General features: G+C 48.7%; 1 protein-coding gene across 1 annotated transcript in view; it reads right to left on the minus strand.

Moving 5' to 3' along the window:
- LOC8050748 (neurobeachin) overlaps positions 1 to 18,518 on the minus strand; it is a 334,808-nt gene that overhangs the window by 145,658 nt on the left and 170,632 nt on the right. Inside the window, exons 29-38 of the mRNA XM_042289974.1 lie at positions 17,933 to 18,037; positions 17,096 to 17,402; positions 15,984 to 16,120; positions 13,887 to 14,054; positions 12,820 to 13,066; positions 11,659 to 11,785; positions 10,490 to 10,598; positions 9,610 to 9,925; positions 7,142 to 7,288; positions 5,512 to 5,648 (exon numbers count right to left, since the gene is read on the minus strand). Coding sequence (XP_042145908.1) covers positions 5,512 to 5,648; positions 7,142 to 7,288; positions 9,610 to 9,925; positions 10,490 to 10,598; positions 11,659 to 11,785; positions 12,820 to 13,066; positions 13,887 to 14,054; positions 15,984 to 16,120; positions 17,096 to 17,402; positions 17,933 to 18,037 — 1,800 coding nt within the window. The remainder of the gene's footprint in view (positions 1 to 5,511; positions 5,649 to 7,141; positions 7,289 to 9,609; positions 9,926 to 10,489; positions 10,599 to 11,658; positions 11,786 to 12,819; positions 13,067 to 13,886; positions 14,055 to 15,983; positions 16,121 to 17,095; positions 17,403 to 17,932; positions 18,038 to 18,518) is intronic.

An 18,518-nucleotide genomic window follows, 5' to 3' on the forward strand; every position in this document is an offset into this window, starting at 1 on the left:
CGATCTCCATGGTTTGAGGATCGACTTTGGTGGGTACAGGCTAGGTGGCGCAAGCTACCGCCCGTTACGAAGGCCATTAACAACTATCCATCCAGCGTGTAGCATTTGCTGTGGTCCATCACAAGGAGAAACGAGAAACCACCGGAGAAGCAGAAAAAGACCACACGCGCTCGTTTCTTCGCGTCGGGGTGTCCGACCTGACTGGAGGGCGACGCCGGACGGGACGGCCACCTCACGACTCCCGCGTCTCGCAGCTACGACGACGACCACTGTTCAGACTTCGGAGGATCGACGTCCTCGCCGACCACACACGACGGCGAGTGGCAGCAGCGTCACGTGGGGGGCGTGTGAAAAAGGCTCGTGAGAGCTGCGCGCGCGCGCGCGCGTGAGCTCAAACGCCCTTGTCTGGATCGGGAAAAAGACCCGTCTGTCTCTGAGCGAAGATACCGAAGATCCTCCTGGTTGACTCGGGCGTCATCGAGAGCTATCGAGGAATGACAAGACCGGACGCCTCTCGAAGAAATGGGCGGGGAAGGGAGAGAAAGAAAGGGACATGTTGGGATGTTGCTAAAGGGTTATTATTTCTTCTCTCCCGCTTTTTAGCCTCCTTATTTTTTTACGAATGATGTTTCGTTTGTCTGCTAATGGAAGTGAGCTTTTAAAAGGAACTTGCGATTGAATTCAGCGCCAAATAACCCCAGGGACGGAGATACACACCGACACAAAACTGGACAGGGGAGGGCGGTCTATCTTTGTCCTCGTGTTTATTCGGTGCTGTTTTCTCGTAGATAATTGAGTAACTGTCTGTATGGCTCCGCTTGCGGAGCAGAGTAGCGCAACGGTCTCAAATTTTGACCTCCGAGTATTGCGGGAAGCGACGGTCGTTTTTGTAGGAGACCCGACGTACAGGCGCCACGATTCACCGCGCGTTTCCCAAATCTCTCGGAAGCACGGGCGCTGCGTTATCGTCCCGTTATCTGCTTGTTCACGGCCGTTTTCAAAGTGCGCTTTCCTTATAAAAAAATAACCCAATTACACGTATTTACGTGGCTCGCACAAAGCCTGAAGGTTGAAGAAGCATCCAGCCTCATATATTAATTAAGCTGGATGGATTAAATAACATGAAATGAAAACAGCAGCCAGCATGCTTACGCCAGCCGGTAACTCCGATTTTGCAGGAGCACTCGCCCTAGTTCAAGAAGTGCTCGCGTTTGCGCAGCTGCATGCAGAGGTCGGCATTTTAGGTCGCCCTCACTCACCCTCACCCTCACAGCCACACTCACCTAAACCCCTCACTCACCCTCACCCTCACAGCTACACTCACCTTCAGCCCCTCACTCACCCTCACCCTCACAGTCATACTCACCTTCAGCCCTTCACTCACCCTCACTGAACCTCACGGCCCTCACGCACTCATCGCCCTCACGGCCCTCACGGCCCTCACGCCCCTCACGCCCCTCACGGCCCTCACCGCCCTCACCGCCCTCACGGCCCTCACGCCCCTCACTCACTCATGGCCCTCACCGCCCTCACTCACTCATGGCCCTCACGCCCTCACCGCCCTCACGGCCCTCACCGCCCTCACGGCCCTCACGCACTCATAGCCCTCACGCCACTCACCGCCCTCACGGCCCTCACGCCACTCACCGCCCTCACGCCACTCAGGCCAGCTTCAGATAGGGCAATTTCGCCCAGAAACTTTACGTCGCAACACCAGCAACACGGGCCGCCCGCGATCACACGCAGCAACCAATCGCTGCAATTTGCCATCGTCATCATAAAATTTTATTTTTCTTGCATTATTCAGACACAATTACGCGTTATAAACGTGTTTTTATGCATTTAAATCTCGTTAAGAATACCAATGCACCTTTCTGAAACAGTTTATTCCAAAAAACGATGGATTTCAAACCAGAACCAAGTCTTTCGGTGTCATCATCACCGGCACGAGGTATCACGTGGAAATTTTGCGTCCCTGATTAGATGCAGCCGGTTTAAACGTATTCGAATTGCTCCGAGTTGCTTGCTTATTTCGAACCGGACCCGATCTCAGCAATTCGTGTCGATCTAGGGAAAGCTAGAGAACAACCCGCCATTAACACCAAAATTGATGAGAAAGATGCTCGATCTGAAGGGGGCCTCACGTACTCACCGCCCTCACGCACTCATGGCCCCACACCCCACCTCATGCACTCACCGCCCTCACGGCCCTCACGCCACTCACTGCCCTCACGCACTCATGGCCCTCACACCCCTCACGCACTCACCGCCCTCACACCACTCACGCACTCATGGCCCTCACGCCACTCACCGCCCTCACGCCCCTCATACCACTCACCGCCCTCACCGCCCTCACGGCCCTCATGGCCCTCACCGCCCTCATCGCCCTCATCGCCCTCACGGCCCTCACCGCCCTCACGGCCCTCACGGCCCTCACTCACCCTCACACTCATGAATTTTCCTGGTTCAGAAACTCACTCACCCTCACCTCACCTGTGAGGATGAGGGTGAGTGAGGGCCCTCATGAGTGAGGTTTGCCCAGGTATGGCTGCATGCGAAAAGACAATTCAAACAATATTTCGTTCTCATCTTTGTCCGAATAGCTCAGACTTCTAAGAGTGAGCGAAACCATAAAGAGAAACAGCAACTAGCTACCTCGAGGTGGACGTCACAGGCGGCGCTGTCTCGCATTGCGCGCATGCGAGACACTTCACTGTCTCGACAAATGTTCTTCTCCCCGGATTATTTCCTCCACTCCGGAGACCTGGCACACCTAACCTTCCTTTGTGGAGGCTTCCCTAAAAAACAATCACTTCTTTCAACAGACAGAAAGCCGGGACGCGAATTTGCGCCACATCGCGTCGCTACTATAGTGCCCAGCCAAACGGTTCTATTGAAATGCTTACTCCATTTGTCAATGACTGAATGCACAAGAACCGAGTATTCACTCCTACGTCACCAGCATGAAACTGCGTAGGTATGGCAACAAAAGGCCCCGGTAGTATCACAACCACCCGAGAACCTTGGAGGATGATGAAATCGCCGAGCGACGAACACGCGGATTGAATGTACTTGAGATGGTCCACGATGGTCCTGTTACCACCCATTTACAACGCGCTACAAGATTAGCAGTCCAAGACTTACCTTTTCTGCTGTCGGAGGTGTGATGCACATTGCCGAAGCACGAAGGACGTGATGTACCAAAATCCTTAACAAACCTCCCCTACTTCCCCTCAAAGATCACCCACCCTATTTGTCTAGTTAAATATCCTTAGGACAAAACGTATAACAAACACCGTTCGCCCCGTCAAATTCCAGCAATGCTCACTGGGCCCAGCAGCTGCACTCCCGGTGCAAAAGAATGTACCAGAGTTTTAGACTAGTAGGCAGACGAGAGGGAAATACTAACCCATACCCCCAATAAATTAAGCATACTCTATTCTACCGCGATTGCAACAAGGTCCTCCCCTCTTTCTGCTCGGCAGAGTAAATGCTGGAGAAGAGGAGAGTGGACTCTCCTGCTCTCCAGTGTTTCTTCTCTTATTGTGGAAAGTAGGGGGCTTTCTGGAAGGAGTTTAGCATTCCATTCTTAAAGGGGCCATGAAATGAATTTTAGATTGGGACAAATGAATTTAGATTGGGATTTTACTAATAACATATCGTTTAGTGGGCCAAAAGAAAGAAGGTAGAAGGTCAAAAGCTGGCTTTTCAGTACAAAAATTTGAGAATGCAGCAGACCATTTTGTACCTCCTTCCCTTCGAAAGCTCTCTGCCTTTTCACTGTGACACATCCGCGGTTCCTAACGCATGTCACCTGGCCCCCAAAGCACGACACCGGCCTCTATTCACCCCTAAGCTGACAATGCAGTGGGAACTACGCGTTTGCCAAACCAATCGGCCGCCTCCCTTTCATCACCTGACCCCATTCTCTGCGCGTGGGAATGCGCCAGAAAGCGTGATCACGCGGCAAAAGATAGAAGTGAGGCCCAATGAGCACGTAGCTTCCACAGCACTGTCAGCTTAGAGGAAAGCAACTTTTGTCCGAACTTTGACCGACAAGCTAATTTTCTAGGGGGACAATGGCGACGTCCGGGTACACAAACGAGGGTCAGAGCAAGAGGGGATTGTCTCCTTTCCCTTCACTTGAACTGTTTGGTAAAGCTGCACAATTTGTGAGTTGAAAAGGAAAGCTAAAAAGGAAAAAGTTAAAAAGTTGCTTCACGGCCCCTTTAACCTGCAGCAGATATAGTAGACATTCCACAAACGGTGCTCTTAGAATCTTCGAGAGCACGACAAAAAAGAAATACTATAGACTGGTTTCTTCTTGAGTTTGAAGCCTAAACTATGCGCTTTTAAGGTCCAGTGCTTTGCTTTTCTCGCTGCGGACGACAATACCATTTGGCTCATCAACAGATGAGCCAAGTATGGTGAATCTGCTAGGGTATTCAAATTTCAAACTACAGCAAACTCCACCAACTGTCTGTTACAAACGTAACAGAGAGGTAAGGAAGGTTACAGAAATTTCACTATTCTAGTTCACCATATTTGGCTCAGTCGAAGAAGGCGCCCCAGACGAATCCCAAGACCATGATTTCGCAGCCTACCAGAAAGGTGGTGCCCCTTCCTACTTTGGGTCACAGTAGGCCGAAAGCATACTAATAGTTTACCATTTTACATATTTTCCTCAACACTAAGAAAACAATTATAAAGATTACAGTGTCATAAATACCCCATTAAGAAATAGCTGCTGATAATGTACAAGGACTGTACGAACCCTCCACTTCTGTCCATTTCCGCCCGCACGACTGCCATCATTAGATCGAAGTGGTGGCTCTTAACATAAGACTTCTAAAATCTCCATGACATTTGTGTAAAAAAGGTTCTGAAAGAAGTCTTTGATACAGACATCAAGGGACAACGTTATCCACTACAGATGCAGACGCACTGTTCGAAAAAAAAATCATTGCAGTGTTTCTGTACTTGGCTTAAAGTCCGACCTACAGAATAGTCTTCTAACGGGGAAAAAACCAGTTCCCAGTTTCCTTCTCTTGATTCCCACTCGCCCACTTTTCCCCTCCTCTCCACACAAGAGCGGATCTCTGAACTACTCCCGGTAGAGAGGAGGAGAGTCTCCCTCTGTCTCAAATGGAACGGAGGAATTGAAAGAGAGTTGCCTTCTTTCTGCTTGTTGGTCGGCCTTTAGAGGCCGACCAACAAGCAGAAAGAAGGAAACTCTCCCTCAATTCGTCCGTTCCATTTATCACGTATGGCCATTAAGATGAGCAGGAAAGTCGAAAATCGAAAATTAGACAAGCAGAGATGCCGCCAAAGCAGCATCTCTGCTTGTCTAAAGCCTACCTGTCTTGCCATTTCATTGGTTCAACGCCGGGCACGACGTAGGAAGTTGTTGAAAACTCGCAGGGTTGTCTAGCACTAAACCCCGAAACACCACAATGCAACAATGTGCGCAGGGCGGAAAGAAGGTAAGTAAAAAAAGGGCGTCCTCCCTACCTCGGAGTCGTTTTTCTTGAATTCAATGTCGTCCTCGTCCACCTCGAAGAAGAGTTCTGACTGGGTGATGGACAGCATTCCCGGAGCTGTGATCCCTGGAGCTATCAGGCGGCATCTCGTGCTAAGACTTACGGACCCTGCGAGCAAATGGGAACAGAAAACTTACTTTGACAAAGGAACCGGGGTACAAACAATGTGGGCTGCAGCAGAGGACAGGTGCAAACACCACAAGCATGCACCAAGTCATTCCAGAGCTTTGCTTTTGAAGTCGTCAGAGAAAGCGAATATGAGCCAAGCAATACTCATACAATCAAATCAGCTTGCAACACACAACTCGGCTCTCTGCGATTTGAGTGTTTACCAATATGTTTGTGCATGATTTTTTTGTTTTGTCGATCTCGGTGGAGGCACTGATAAAGGGCCATTTTCACAAAAAAGTGGGTGGGTAAGATGCACCTTTGTGCACCGACGAAAATTTTGGAAAAAAAAAAAATGACTTGAATATTGCAAAATACGCTACATATCGGCCAACTATCATCGTGCCAACCAAAGCCACTCCGCTAGCGTGGGGGAGAGGTGGCCGAAATACTCGGCGTGAGGTCGGTGGTTCGATTCTTGCCAGTCTTTTGTAGAGACTACTGGTCGTGGCATCATATTTTCATTACAACGTTTTGCAATGCTCTTGACCAGGGGTCTCCAAACCCCTGGTCTAGAACCTCCGTGGGCTAAATTCGGCCCGCAAAGGTTCTCCGACCGGCTTGTGGCTTGCCGTCGTGCTTCCAATGAAGCCCAGACCGCAGCCCGTTTCTAGCAGGCCTGCTGCTATTGGGGCAAAATGAGCGATAGTAAGGAAACGGTGCCGCAACGTGCACCAAGCGTACCAGTAAGAATTAAAGAAAACTGCACACCGTAGCGCGGGTCCTCTTGCCATATTAGTAATTGGACATTGTCATCACCATCATCGCCATTCTTAGTCCCGTTTAATATCTATGTATGTGAAAATTCCATTGTGTTCTCAGTATATTGTGGTTAGTGTCCTGTGTCGTAACTACTGCATATTGTTATCAGTTCTAGCATTCTCATTGGACTTCTGCCCTGCATGAGTATGCCAAAATTTCATTGCGCTTTGTTTTATGCTTGGCAAGTTTTATAGGTCCCAATTATTGTGCGCTGTCATAATTAGCTTACCGTAAAATACCGGGCAAGCGCCCACCCAAAATCTAAAGATAATTGTGAAAAAATGGGATATGGGCGCTTCTCCGGTCATCAATTTTACATACCAATGTACTGTGCATATCTTCCCAGATCTTACAAATTTAGGAATGGGAGCTTACTGTAGAATGGGTGGATGCGCGCTACTGTACTGTAATACTGAATTTCAAAATAAAGTACATGTATTCATCAACCTTAGATTTGTTTTAAATGTTTACTCTAATTTTTAATTGTGCATTTCAATGCTTACCCAGGATTATTTATTTAGTGTTTCCTCGTTTATGTTTACTTAATGTCCGGCCCTCGAGGCTGCAACGGATCCCTTAGCCAAAACGTTTGGACTTAGAAGTCAGCCGTAAAATACGGTCTGCGCTCAAAGGAGCCGGAGGCCCTTGTGGGCGAGTGCCGTGGACTGCACCTGCGAGTTCGGAGTCGAGGTCTTTGTCGTCCCAGAAGTCGCTGTCGTCCAGGAGGTCGCTGCTCTGGAGCTGGTGCTGGCGACGCGTCACCGCCAGCTGCCGGTGCAGCTCTTCACGGGCCTGCAGAATGGCGTCCTCGGGGGCCCCTGAAACGATCCAGAGGAAACTCCTGCTCATGTCTTGGTACACACCATCCATTGCAGTTCAGTCTTGATTCAGCTCTAGTTCTGCCCTGGTTCAATACCAATTCAATTTTACCTTAGGTCCAGTTATTATTATTATTATTAATATTAATCAATCAGTGTTTATTTCAGTATCCAGGAACAACCTCTTGGGTCTTAGTGCTGGCACACTTGCGAGAAAAAAAAACAACAAATTGTTAAAATGGAAACACCAGGGCAATGGTGCAATTCTGTCCACCAGTTTGACACTAGAAGTCACTAATCAAGCAATCAATTAATTGTATCGGTTTGCCCAAATCTAAGTTACTGCTTATGAGGCGATTTAAAAGCCAGGAAACTAAATGTCGATTAATTTTCCGCCCATAGTTACATCTGCATGTGAAAATGCTCCTACAATCATTGCGGCAGGTAAGTTCCAGTTCAGCTGTTCTAGCTCAGCTCCAGCTCAATTCCAGTTCCAGTTCAGTGCGGTTACATTCATGTTAACTTCCCATTCGGTCCCTTCCTAGATCTGGTATGCAGATTCATGTCTCAGATTATGTCTGCTATGATACAGTTCAAACTGGACCGAATTTATCGAAGCAATCTATTTCTGGTGAGGCTTGGTCAGCAGAATTCCAGTTCAGCGCCCACTCTCTTTTGAAATACTAAACACCGTAAGGTACTGCAGGAGCGCACACCCCACTTTCACAGAAAACTGGATTAACCTAGACATGGCCACTTGCCCACTAAAATCGGGCGCTTAACGTATAATTTACAGAATTTCCAAGTTTGGGGAATGTTAATAGTGAGCGCTTGAACGAAGTGGGCACTTCTGCGGTATCTTACTGTAACCCCGAAAGCAAAACGTTGGTAGTGTCAATCATGCTATGACATCTTAGAGTAGCAGCTCGCATATTTGTCACATAATGACTCCTGATTTGAATAAGAGCAGGTTTGAGATGCAGACAGTAGTTGTGACAGGGTCCACGCTCCTCCAGCCACTGAGCTCGCCAGGACACAGTGGGTTAAGGCTGGTCCAAACACTTGTGTTTGACTGTGAGCGACCGCGTTCCGACGGATTTAGGCACGTTCGAATAGTGGATTTTGAATTTGAAGCAAATTCGAAGCGAATAGTAGTTTTAGTAGAATATTGTTGAATCGAATATAGAATAGTTTCTCCAATCCTTTCACTACCGTGCACCAGGCTGAAACAAAAATTTGGCCGAATGTGTGAAGATTGTTCACAGCCGTCCACTTGTCCACTTCTAAACTCAGTTAATTTTATGAACTGTGGCATGTAAACGACACATTTGTTGCAGCTATCCCAATCAAGGGGACTTATAAATCTGCTTGCTATACGCAAATTATTTTTCTAATTTCAAATCGCTGCGCAACATATGCTTTTGCGTTATCTCGGCAGGTTAGCCCCGTTGAGTGCACTTCTCACCGAGCACTTGTGCACTGCAGGGAAACAATACCCGCGGAGCCCACGAGCTCTGTAGGTATTGCTTTCCCGCAGTGCCCGATGCTTGGTAAGAAGCGCACTCAACGGGGCTTACCCATTTATTAAGGTAAGAGCCTAAAGGCCCGTTCACACTCTTGCGACCGAGTAAGACCGAGAAAGACCAGACCGGTTTTTAAGCCTCTTGCGATCTCTTAGGACCAGCTCCGCTGCAGCGCATCCGGTCCTAAGAAGTCGCAAAAGGCTTAAAAACCGGTCTGGTCTCTCTCGGTCTCACTCGGTCGCAAGAGTGTGAACGACGCTTTATATGTCTCATCATTCAGTCCTTGAGCGAAATCACGTCGGCAACACGAAAGGGCCCAAAATCCACGGTTCGCTACTGGACCACGAGATGGCGTTACTTGTGCCAGAATTGGCGCAAACCCAGCGGGAAAGGAGGACACTCGCTCGGGCAGCAGTGAAGAGCGGGCGTGCAACATGCCGGATGATTAACGGCGCCAAAAGTGCGTCATCAGAGACCACGCTGTCTTCGGAGGTTCGCTATCACCGGGATCGGCACTTGGGCTTTAGCCTTCAAGTCGTCTTAGGTATAACATAAGAGACCCTGTGAATTTTCAAAACTGCAATCTGAAAATTCAAATATTCGCACATCACTAGACAGACTGTAACTGCGTAAGATGAGGGAACACACCGGTACACAAGGTGCCATCTAGACCAACTAGACCAAAGGTTTTGCGGCGCTGTAAAACCCTGCATGTTCGCAAGCCCTTAATTTTCGATTTAAAAATTTGCAAAATTTAAGGGTCGGAACCGCTCAGAAGCAGTCCTCTTGAGTCCTCACCATGCTCAATGGCTGCCTTCAACGTTCCCTCGGGGTGGCACGACCCGTGCGGGTTCCGCACAAGTCGCTTCCGCCGGCGGGCGTCGTCTTCCCAGGCGTCCAGCCGCAGGAATTCGTTCTCCCCCGGGGAGCAGGTTGCCCCCTTGTGGGGCCTGGCGGCATAGCCCCAGGCGCCGTGCCGGTTGGTCAGGATGTTCAGCACCTTCTCCAGCGCTCGGCCGGCCACCAGCGAGTCGCGTCGCCGCGCGGCCGTGATCAGGTGGTCGCACATCATCTCCTCTTCCTTCCGATCCACTGCCGTTTGTGCGCACAGCGACTGGAACGCGAAAGTAGACGGGCTACTAAGACTCGGTTGAAGCGGCCATAGAAATGGCAAGGTGCCATCGGTAGATGGCACCTTGCCGTTTCTTGTAAATATTGTAAATATTTACAAGACTTGTAAACTTGTACCAAAACCAAAACTTGTAAATATTAAAGCGGCGCTTTTTCCTTTCCTCGTTCGAGTTGTGCGGTGGGGTCATGTAGCTGTTTTGCTGGCATTTTGAACAGGCGGTGGGCGGGCTGTATATGCTGATTTGGCGGTACGCCGTGTTTTTGTTGAGACTAGACTAAGCGCGTGCACGGCGATAGCAAAGTTGGAAGCATTCAATAAATTTTAGCTGCCAGTTAGTGCTTTTCCTGTGTGCTACTTCGTCTTTTTGTCCAGTCTTTTTAGCGCTATTTTGAATATGAATGTCCAGTACCAACTTGCCCAGCAGACCAAACGTTCAATTCACCATAGATTAACCTTCTGCCTGCCTCATCAATGATGACATCACTGCTGCAATATCGTAGCTACTGTATCGTCCAAGTTTCAAGAAGCCAAAAGGATGAAAGTCACCTCGAACTCAGCGTGCTTGAGAACGTCGTCCGCCCTCATGCGGTTGAGGATAAACTCTGCCTCGTTGGCCACCCTGACGATGTGGTCCTTCATGGCATGGGAAAGCAGCCTGAAACACAGAAACAAAATTTTGCTTAAAAAAAAAAAAAAAAAAACAGTTCAAAACTTTCATGCTCATCCGTTAAAAGACCGTGGTCTCCCTTTTTAAACTTTATGCTCGCACTGCCACACGCTTCTTCCCCGTATAAAGGATTTGAAGTAAATAACCAAAATAAAGCATTGACGAATGCGCATGCAGGATGCCATATGTTTTATGTTTTTGCTTCAGAACAGTTACCGCTGCAGACGCCGGTACGTGCAGTGCATGGAACACCATTCTCTGCATTCTCCTTGACGCTTGGGTAATTTAGCAATAGGTCTATTCAGCAGATTAGTTATCAATAGGCACCATTTTCAAGATCAGTAGACTCTCAGGTGGGTAATAAGGATTTTCAAAGATTTGCCGCTGTGCGACCCGCGTCGGCCATGTCTACGCTCGCACCGCCCTCCCTTTGCCGTCGTTCCAAGCGCTTGCGTGCCTAGTTTCTTTTCCTTCCGCTCTCCCGGGTGGCGGTCCCGTCGCGCGTGTCTACTTTCCGCTGGGTGGTGGTCCCGTCGGGTGTGTCTAGTTTCCTGCGGCTCTGCGGGGCAGGTCTGTGTCGTGTGCTAAACAGCTTCGCTAATCATCCACCTTCACAGAGTGGAATGGCTCATGATTTTTTTTTCTTATATACCTCATGAAGAGTACATTCCGGTGTTAGGTGTTAGAGACGTGCTTTCACGCAAACGTTTGTACTGTATGTTAATCGGCGGTGTTCATCGCGTGTATGCAAGCCACGGACTTTGCAATAGTAAAACATTCTTTCCTGAGCATTTCTTGCATAAAACAATAAAACTAATTTGTGTTTTGAGTTTAATCTACCTCTTGTGCAACCAAGCTAAATATGTACAGAAAACTTAATGTTTTTCTAGCTTTTCCTAAATGTTTTGTGCTTACTCACCGAGAGATGGCCCACCCTAAATTTTTTTATGAATTTCAGGTAAGCGATGACTCGAGATTATTACGGCAGTTATGAGTGGTCTCGACTCCATCTCGTACGTAGGTCGGCAGAAGGGGGGTTCATACACACCGTCCTTCGTTGATGAGCTCGATGAAGGCGAGGCCCGCGTGCTTCTGCAGCGAGTTCTGCCACTCTTGGGAGCAGAGCAACATCACCAGCTCCACCACGGACGTGCTGTTCTTGAAGGTGCTCAGGCCTTGGAAAAAAGGAAGGAGGAACGTGAATGCCTTAGGCAGGATTAGGTACAGAGCGCGACACTGTTATCGCAAACAAGCGATTGCCAGTTTTCTGTGTTTTTCTCTTAGAACCGAAAGGCTGTTACCAAAGATATTATTGCCATAGAAGGAGCTCATCTAGGGCTCTCATATAAGGGGTAAAATTATGTGCCCACTAACACATTTTCGTAATAAAATGCGAAAAGGCGCCGATGTCGTGTTCGCACTAACAGTGTCGCGATGTGTACGCTTCATTTCTCAAAAATCCAGAAAGTGGATTTTTGAGAGCCAAATTCATTGAAACATTTATATTGAATTACCCGCTATATCGAACTGGTAGCCATTTTTTTTGCAAGTTCCATATTAACGCGTTTGACTTACTCTGGCTTGGTCTTCCGGCCAGGTGGCGCAAGCTTCCGACCATTTCGTGCTCCCAAACTCAATACACTTGAAATTAACAATTGCAGTACTTCTAACACCAAATAAGGGCAAATATAAAACTATAGTTTAAACATATCTTGAGGTATTTGTTGCTTGTACTATTCAAACTATTCGATTCAAAATTATTCGGCCAAAATCACTATTTGCTTCGAATTCGATTCGGACCCAAAATCCTCTATTCACCCATGCCTAGATTTTATAGATAGCACAAAGGACAAAGCCAAGTGGAAGGAGGAGATGGAGCAAATCACAATTTACAAAAAAGCAATCCTCTAGTCTTTCTTTTTTTTTTTTTTTTTTTCTCAGTAAACCTTTAGTCGGTAGGTTGCATTCATCCTATCGCCTACTCCTACTCTTTGTCCCTTGCACTTTTTGTGTTTTGTGCGCAATATGTCCACCCAAAAAAGCACATTCCTCTGCAGATAGACGAGGAACTATATCCAACTTTAAAAACTGACTTTTTGAAGTCTTACTGTTTTCTTCAAAGTTAACGGCACAGGTTTTTGGTCTCTCCAAACTTTTCGAGCTGCAAATGCGGAGCCCTGAAACAAGGTCCAGGGGAGGGGGCACTCACCCTTTCCCTCGACCAGGAGGTCCTGCCCGTGCGATCCCACGAGGGTGCGGGAGAGGAAGGGAGCGAAGTCCACCATGATTTCCCTGAGGAGTGGGCACACGCTGCCCAGGGCCCCCTCCAGCTTCTGGGTGAGGCTGGCCTCCCTCGTGTTGGGGCCCTCTGTCACCCCGGAGGGGCCCAGGGGCGCCAGACGCAGGGCCTCAGGGCCCCCCGCCTTCAGGTTGCCGCCCACCCCGCCTTCGGGGACCTGCGTGCGGGGGATGCATTTCCGAGGTCGGCACGCCGTGTCGGTTGAACGCACTGTAATCCGTGCTCCTGGCGTGAACTCGAATGAACTGCCCCGACCGCTTTCCGTCGTGAAACTGTTCAACTGAAACGCGTTTTGTAAAGACCCGTTTCCTGGCGACTCTTCTCTGGTAGCAAGGCATTCTGGGGAAACCCGGTCTGTACCCAACCCATTCTGAAGCAGACCCTTTACTAGCTGACCATTTAGATAGCCGACCCTATAAAAAGCCAGGTTATTGAGCAGCTGACTCCTTCCATAGCCCTGAAGCTAACTCTTTTCATAGTAAGGTGTCTCCTAGTAAGATGTTCCATAGACATCTGATCTATAGTATTCAGTACAGTAGCAACCTGTTCCGTTACGACCAGTTTAAATACGACCTGTATCGTCACACCCATCCCCACCGTGACCCATCTCATCCCAATTTGTCCTGGCTTGTTCTAACCTGATTCAATCTATCCTGAAACACTTCCCTGTTTTATTGACTTGTACTCGTAAAAACAAAATCACACCAGAATCACATTTTCAAACACCTGCACTTTTCTTCCATGGACTCTACTTTCCGTCCCAGCTGGACATGGAACTTTCCGGCGGGTGCAGTGGTGTAGCCAAAAGAAAGGGGGTGTCCATGGGGCTAAAGACTTACCCCTAAGCTCAGCCGGCCCTATAATATACACATGCATGACACCCTCTCTCTCAGTCATAAACACTGCATTACCCCCCCTCCCCCTCCAAAAAAAAGCAAAAAGAATTCGGGACTAAAGCGCAGGGTGGATGTACTCACCTTGTTGACACCGTTGAGTGCCGGCTCCTGGGGGACCAATATGGTGGCCGGATAATTGTGGGGGTTGGTTGCGGTCAGCGGTTCGGGCTCCCCGGACCCGTTGACGTTCTCGGGGTGGTGGTAGGCGGCTGCCACCGGCACCGAGTTCACCGTGTTTGGCACCGAGGACTGCGAGCCAGGACAGCACAAGTGTGAACGAGGCAGCACCACCCCTCGCACACCTCCACATTTTTCTTCCCAGCCGCCTCGGTGGCTCCAAGGCAAAGCACCGTGCTACAAATCCCCTGTTGGCGGGTTCAAACCTTGCCAAGGTGCCCGCAATCCAGCGAAGGCTTGTTGCGAAGAGCGCACCATGTAAGTGAGATTTCGGCTGCGTGGCGCTATCTCCGCAATTGGTTATCGTTTAACCACTCCAGAAGTGGCGAGGCATCTACTGTTTCTGGGCGGACAAGTTCTCTCGCCACGTCTCCCCACTTCTCACATGAAACGACAATGTGAACTTTTGCATCTTCAATCTTCTGGCAGACCTGAAGCCACTCACTACGGTACGCTTCAAAGCGATGACACTTTGGCCATCTTGGTGCTTGAAGTAATTGTTGCCAGCTACCTGGAGCTTCATATAATGAAATCCCAAGAAGCAATCTTCCACCCTTCAGAAATAAGAATACAGTTCACCACTGAATAAAACAGCACACCTCAAGCTTGGCGAGTCACATTTTCTAGTTGTAACGAGAGCCATTGCAGAGCGCAAGCTTGTCTGTTTCTTTTGCAGAAGTTTTGGTGACGTCAGAACGCCGAGTTCTGATTGGCTCCGATTTAAGGATAGTGGGTAGCCTTCAAGGCAGCTTGCTTTGAGGTCTACCCGCTACCCTTCAATCAGAGCCATTCACAGCCAATCGGAGCTTGGCATTCTGATGTTACCAAAACCCCTGCAAACGAAACAGACAAACTTGCACTCCACATAGATTCATCTCCAATCATTCAGAGTCCATTATTGCTTCGGCGCGTATTGCGAGCATGCATTAAACATGGGGGATGCGACAGCGTTCAACGTGAACTCGGCTCGGCTCATGTCAAAAACGAGTGCTGCGTCGGTGTTCGGCAGGGATTGGGATCCAATCACGCGCTCAGTGCCCAAGAAATGGCGACCGCCAAAGTTGCTTAATAAACTTTTGAAAAGGGTCTATCGCGTTCGCTCCGCACTGCGAGGGATGGAGCGCTGGTACTCCGAGACTAGCTCACTTGGTGGGTCTAGGCCAGGGGTCTGAACTCGTTAGAGTACGAGGGCCAGAGGGCCCACCCCCGAAAGGTCGAGGGACAACGTGAAGCCGGGGGGGAGGGGGCGATATATTTTGTTTCGGACAAAAAAGAAAAGCAGCAGTCAATGGCGTTTTCCATTGTAAAGCAGCCAAATCTCTCGGCGACACTGCAAAGGTTTTATAGAAAAGAAACCTCGTGCTCTCTACTTTGTGTAAGCTTGTTTTTTGCCCGCATCATCCCTAGCTTTGATATGTTCGTACGACTACACTCTGGGCCGATACCTAATGTGACAACGGGATTTACAATGCTTTCCCCCTCCCCCTTCACCAACGTGCTTGCATTTTTTAATGGAATAACAGAGCACTTATATTTCAATGGTACTGGCTAAAAGTTAAAAACACAAGCTTTATACTTCGCAGTTGCTCTGGCTGAGCAAGACATTGTGGCGTCAATGTTCATCCTCGAGAAAAGAGCTCGGGCTCGTAACCCGGAAGTTGAATTGACGTAGAGGTGATCAAAAAGAGCCGAGAAGTATAAGTTAAGACAGAACAATACTCGACACACACAACAACAAATGGTATAAAATGTGTGAAAGCGTTGTAAGAACAGAGCTAAGCTTCGAGCGGAAATGAATCAATAATGCGAGACCAATATACGTGGCTCATGTAGCACCTGAGACATTAAAATGGGTGATCACGCAAGGGACGCTCGTGGGCCACGTCCCGGCATGTCGCCCATTTTAAAAAACCCTGGTCAAACCGAAAGCAGGGGCGCGAAATCCCGAGAGCTGCCAGCCGTTGACGGGATGGCGTTGCGGGGGGGGGAGGGGACACTCACTGTGGAAATGACGGCGGCGGAGGAATGGATGTTGGCCAGGATGCTGGAGCCCATCTCTTCAACCACAATCACCTCGTCCTTCTCCCCCTCCTGGCTCTCGGACCAGAGCACGGCAGCGTTGCCGCTCTTGTCCGCCACTGCTGGTCAAAGAAATTGAGCAGTCCCGCGTTATTCCTCAGTAGACTCGTGGCGACGGCTGCGACACGTCGCGGCAAAGATCGTCGGGCGCCGTCCTCACGCTCATGCACCGTGGGGCTGTGGGACGAGTGAACAAAAGCGTTCGGAACAAAATAGACATCTGTTAACTACTAGAACTACAACATCAACGACGGACGTCGCTTCCAGCGGTGGCAAGAGCCCATAACAACTATCGCCGAAAAAGTGGATGGTCAGTTAGACAAAGCGGAGCACCCAGAATGGCTCTGGCTCTTCAAACTGTGCCTTGAGAGTTACCTCAGTCTTATCAAAGAAAGATCCGCAACAATACGAAAAAATTACTGCATGCTTACGGAACGGTTTCTGTGCATACTGAAGCAAAGCTGAAGCATGCTTGGAGTAATGGTAAAGGCATTTTAAAGGGACGTTGAACGATTCAGAGCTATTTTTAAGCACTTGGATCGCAGATGTATTACGGATTGCCGACGACGATTATGTCGTGGAACTCATTGTGAGTGAGAACTATTTTGAGACACGCATCTATATATTGGCATATAGTCCCAAAATAAAAGCTGTCCCTTTAACCGTTTCGTGATCGGTTTTTTTTTTTTTTTCCCAAAAGATGTACCCAAATGGTTGGGTTCTTTTCGAAAGAGACAGCACCAAAAGAGAGTCAATGCGCAGGTTGTCTTAATTATCTAAAGGGAAGGGAGCACGTACAGTTTTTGCAAGCTATCCAGATTGAGAAGCATCGAATGGAACAACGTATTGGGGGCAAAAAGTATAGAAAGCCCCAGAAAAATGAGACAGGGGGTGAATACAACGTTTATAGTTCCCCAAAGACATAACAAGCAGTAGCATGTGTGATTCCCCAATTAGGCAGTAACTTTCAAATGTGCAATCACCGCCATACATGTATGGCGGTGACAGTAAAAGTGTTGAGTACCGACACCCACCCTGTGCCTCGACCCGTGCCTGCTGGGCAGTTCCGTCGGAGGAGGGTCCCAGCTGATGCGGAGCGGCCGCCGCCGCGGAGCGCGGGACGGGCCCTGCCGCGGAGGCGGAGTTGGGCGGGGCGTGGTGGTGGTGCGTGTGTCCCCCTTCGGCGCGCTGCTGCTGCTGGTTGGCGGAACAGCACGACGAAGAGGAGGAAGAAGAGGAGGAGGAGGGGGGCTCCAAGATGTCGCGGTACTTGGACACCATCAGCACGGAGATGAAGTAAACCACAGCCAACGCCAGGAACTGCGCCTGTTTGGTCTCATCCTGCAACAGACAGTTCAGTTCATTAGATTTATGAATGGAGTTCATAGTTTTCACCTATGTCGCATTTTAACTAGGCTGCCGAACCTTTACTTTCACGACTTAATATTTTGCCGACTGGTTCGATCGATAAAAAACAAATAAAAAAGATAAAAGACCAAGTGAATCAAAGACAAATCAATCAATATGCCAATAAATAAATCAATTATTTTTTCTTTTCGACGGACTCTTTTTTGCCTCTTTCGTATACACTCTGAACACCAGGTGCATGCTGGCTTCGACTTAAAGTTTCACCCCGAATCACCTCGGCAGAGTACAAACGGGGGCACTATTAGACGACTCGAGAGCAAAGTTGGAGCTCAAGTTTACGAAACGCACCGACTGGACTGTTGCAAAGCAACAACAACGGTGCAGTTTCGTTGTCGAAAGCGCTCAATCGATGCATTTTGTGAATCTCGGTGCCAAGTCGGCGTTTTACGAGCCTCTAGTGCCCCGGAACAACTCTCAGCATGAGAGCAGGTGTTCCCACTCACGTCTCTGTAGATGACAGCTCGCAATCGGTTCACATCCATGTCCTGTAACAGCTTCTCCGGATCCCGGATCGGGCTGCTCTGGCCGCCAAGGTTCTCCACAATGTTCTGTGCACAGGCACACACAACGTTGAATGCACACGCAAAGGAAGCCTGGACATCTCTCGTCGTCCTTTCATTGGCGCTTCAATCCTCGATGGGAAAGGAGGCAATATTTTGTCCAATGTCAAAACACCTTCAAACTGACATCTAGCGTGAAAACTTTCTATTTTTTTTTTATCATACAACACAGCATTGCATTGAGCAAAACTTTTTCTCATGCCCAATTCTAAACAAAGCATGCTTTTGTAAGCTATTTGATGCCACCTTTGGTATGCAGATTTTACTTAAAATTTGCTTAAAGGGAGAGAGCTATTGCACATCAATACTCCATCTCAAAAGAAACTTAAAGGGGCACAACCAGTACAGGTATCAGTAGTAGGTACAAGCACCTAGTTTACATAGACAATTAGAGTGCTCAGACACTCAATAAATTCTGACAACATATGATTGGTCGATTAAATGATGGCTGGTTGCGGTACGTTAACAG

This window comes from Ixodes scapularis, unplaced genomic scaffold (genome assembly GCF_016920785.2).
Source record: "Ixodes scapularis isolate PalLabHiFi unplaced genomic scaffold, ASM1692078v2 PGA_scaffold13__105_contigs__length_92229423, whole genome shotgun sequence".
Classification (NCBI taxonomy): Eukaryota; Metazoa; Arthropoda; class Arachnida; order Ixodida; family Ixodidae; genus Ixodes; species Ixodes scapularis.